This window comes from Cynoglossus semilaevis, chromosome Z (genome assembly GCF_000523025.1).
Source record: "Cynoglossus semilaevis isolate Cse_v1.0 chromosome Z, Cse_v1.0, whole genome shotgun sequence".
Taxonomy (NCBI): Eukaryota; Metazoa; Chordata; class Actinopteri; order Pleuronectiformes; family Cynoglossidae; genus Cynoglossus; species Cynoglossus semilaevis.
In genome coordinates, this window is record NC_024328.1 from 20,785,447 (window position 1) to 20,787,807 (window position 2,361).

At 48.8% G+C, this 2,361-nt stretch overlaps 1 protein-coding gene across 1 annotated transcript; it reads right to left on the bottom strand.

The window, feature by feature from the left end:
• Positions 1 to 478: 478 nt before the first annotated feature.
• Positions 479 to 2,361, bottom strand: LOC103398306 (protein atonal homolog 1-like). The gene is made up of 2 exons (XM_008336884.3): positions 1,773 to 2,361; positions 479 to 1,607 (listed from the first exon to the last, which is right to left on the bottom strand). The coding sequence occupies exons 1-2, from the start codon at positions 2,050 to 2,052 to the stop codon at positions 799 to 801; spliced, it is 1,089 nt and encodes a 362-aa protein (XP_008335106.1). The 5' UTR covers positions 2,053 to 2,361; the 3' UTR covers positions 479 to 798.

The following is a 2,361-nucleotide window of genomic DNA, read 5'->3' on the forward strand; positions in this document are numbered from 1 at the left end:
ATCAATATAACAACAAATGGCAAAAGCTCGCGTCACCAAATTGGGCTATGGGTTTTTAAAAAAATAGCAATTCAATTAAGAGAAACACATAGCAATAAATACATGTCAATTATTCTCATCCAGTGAAAGCAAAAGACACACGAATTCATCTGAAGGTACAAAAGCAAAACAATAACAACAACTACAACAACACAAAAGTACAAAAGAAGGCAGCAGTGATGATGGCTCCGTTAAATAAGGCTATTTGTACACAGAGTTGGCAGTTCTAGGCTATCACAAACACATGAACTCATCACGGTTCGGAAACTACAATTCTCGAACCTCTGGCTCGTCATCATTAACTTAAAGTGCACTTTATGAACTTTTGAAGTTGCAAAAACAAAAAATATACAAAAGAGATGACAACTTTTTTACATAATGCAAAAGAAAAAATACTTTATAACATTTATGTACATTATCAAATATAAACAGGTTAGTATTTTATGGAAGACAGCTCTTTTTTTGGTCGGAGTGACGCGGGGAATACCCATGGCAGTGCTGAGGACTACATGGCACACGGGTCTTCCGGCCACGTCTCCATGGAAACTGTAGAAATTATAGGCTGTACATCTACTGGCAAAACCGAATCGGGGTTATGTCACGATAAAATCTGCATATATAATAGGTTGGTATTGGTTAACAAAAAAAATCAAATTATATATCAAAAAGCTAAAGATTCCTCACTAGTTGACACGCAGCGACACGGACTCGGTAGTTTGGAGCGAAGTTAAAATTACGCGTGTTTTGTTGATTCCGTCATTATTTGGAAATATGGATGTGATGGCTGGGCACTTTGAGTTCTGACAGGTCGTCTTCTTCACTCGAGTGCAGCTCCATGGCTATTTCATCCGAGTCACTAAAGTGAGAGTGCGGGGAAAACTCTCCGTCGCTGCGGGGAGACTCTTTTCTCGCTGCGTTCGGTGCCAAACAGCCGTCGGACCATGAGGAGGACGGAAGAGAAGGAGAAGACATCGCTTCTTCAACTAAGGCTGAAAAGGAAGCACTGTCGAAGGAGGAGCGATAAGGAGTCCCGCTGATGTGGACAGGTAAGCTGCCGGCTGCAGGAGCTGGCCTGGGGGATGGAGACACTCGGTCTTTGGCTGCTTCAAAGCCAACAGTGGCAGAAAGCAGAAGGTCGGACTTTGGCGAGTTGTTGCTGCTGCTGCTCGAGGTATCGCTATTGCTGTTCGAAGAAGCTGGACCTTGGAGCAGCTCGGCCAGCGCGTTGATATAAATCTGCGCCATCTGCAGAGTCTCATATTTGGAGAGTTTCTTGTCGTTGTCCAAAGCCGGAATAACGCTGCGCAGCTCGTCAAACGCGTGGTTGAGGCCGTGCATCCGCCTCCTCTCTCTGGCGTTGGCCGCGACGCGTCTCTGTTTTTGGATCCCGTTTACGGTTTTGCTGGACGGGGCTCTCTGTCTAGTGGCTGCCTCCTCTTCAGACCCGGGGATAGTGCATTTGAGGCGGCACAGGTCCCTGACTTTGAGCGAGGAAGAGGAGGATCTCTTGGCCGACTTTCTGTAGCTGGGAGGGCTGGGATGACCCGAGGACCCCGGGGAGCCACTCTCTGAAAGGGAAAAAAATGTTTAGATCCCTGAAATAGACTTCTACACAACTTGAAATAAATGCATAGTAGTATTTTAAACATGTGAGACTCTGCATTATCTGCCAATCAGGGTGCTCATCCTGCAGGCCGTGTGAAGAGTGCATCAGCGGCTGCAGCTTCTCTTACCCTGGTAGGAGCTCGTGCTCGGGCAGGGTGAGTGTCTCAGATAGTCAGGTGAGGTGGCGTGTGCTGCGCAGATGCCAGGAGGCTGCACTGAAGCCAGCCATACGCGTGGATCAGTGGCGCTGTCCACACGCGTCATTCCTGACTGGCAGTGGGTCTCCTCCAGTTCCAGCTCCCTACGCCCATCTCTGTCCGGTACTTTGGAGCTGTGCTGCCGCGTCCTGAGCGCTGCAACCGCCTCCAGCGCGTCCTTGCTCCAGTCGCCCACATTGAGGACTTCCATGTTTCCAAAGGCGCGACAGTTAGGCAAAGTCAAACTTGACTCAGTGAATGGATGAAAAGTCCTTGAAGGAACGCACTGATCTTTTGATTACACAGTCTGAGGGTCGCGTGTGGGACTCCTTCTCTGGTGTTTCGAGACGCGGCGTCCGTTTAAAAAGCGGCACGCGCCTGGGAGCCCCCCTCCTCGCTCTGGTCGCGTGTTAACGTCCAATGAAAAGCGTCGCAAAAACACGAGAGAGGCGACGATGATCCCCCGAAGTTGGGCTGTTTATGGAAACGTGACTTTTGCATGAGTGTTTAACGCAGGGGA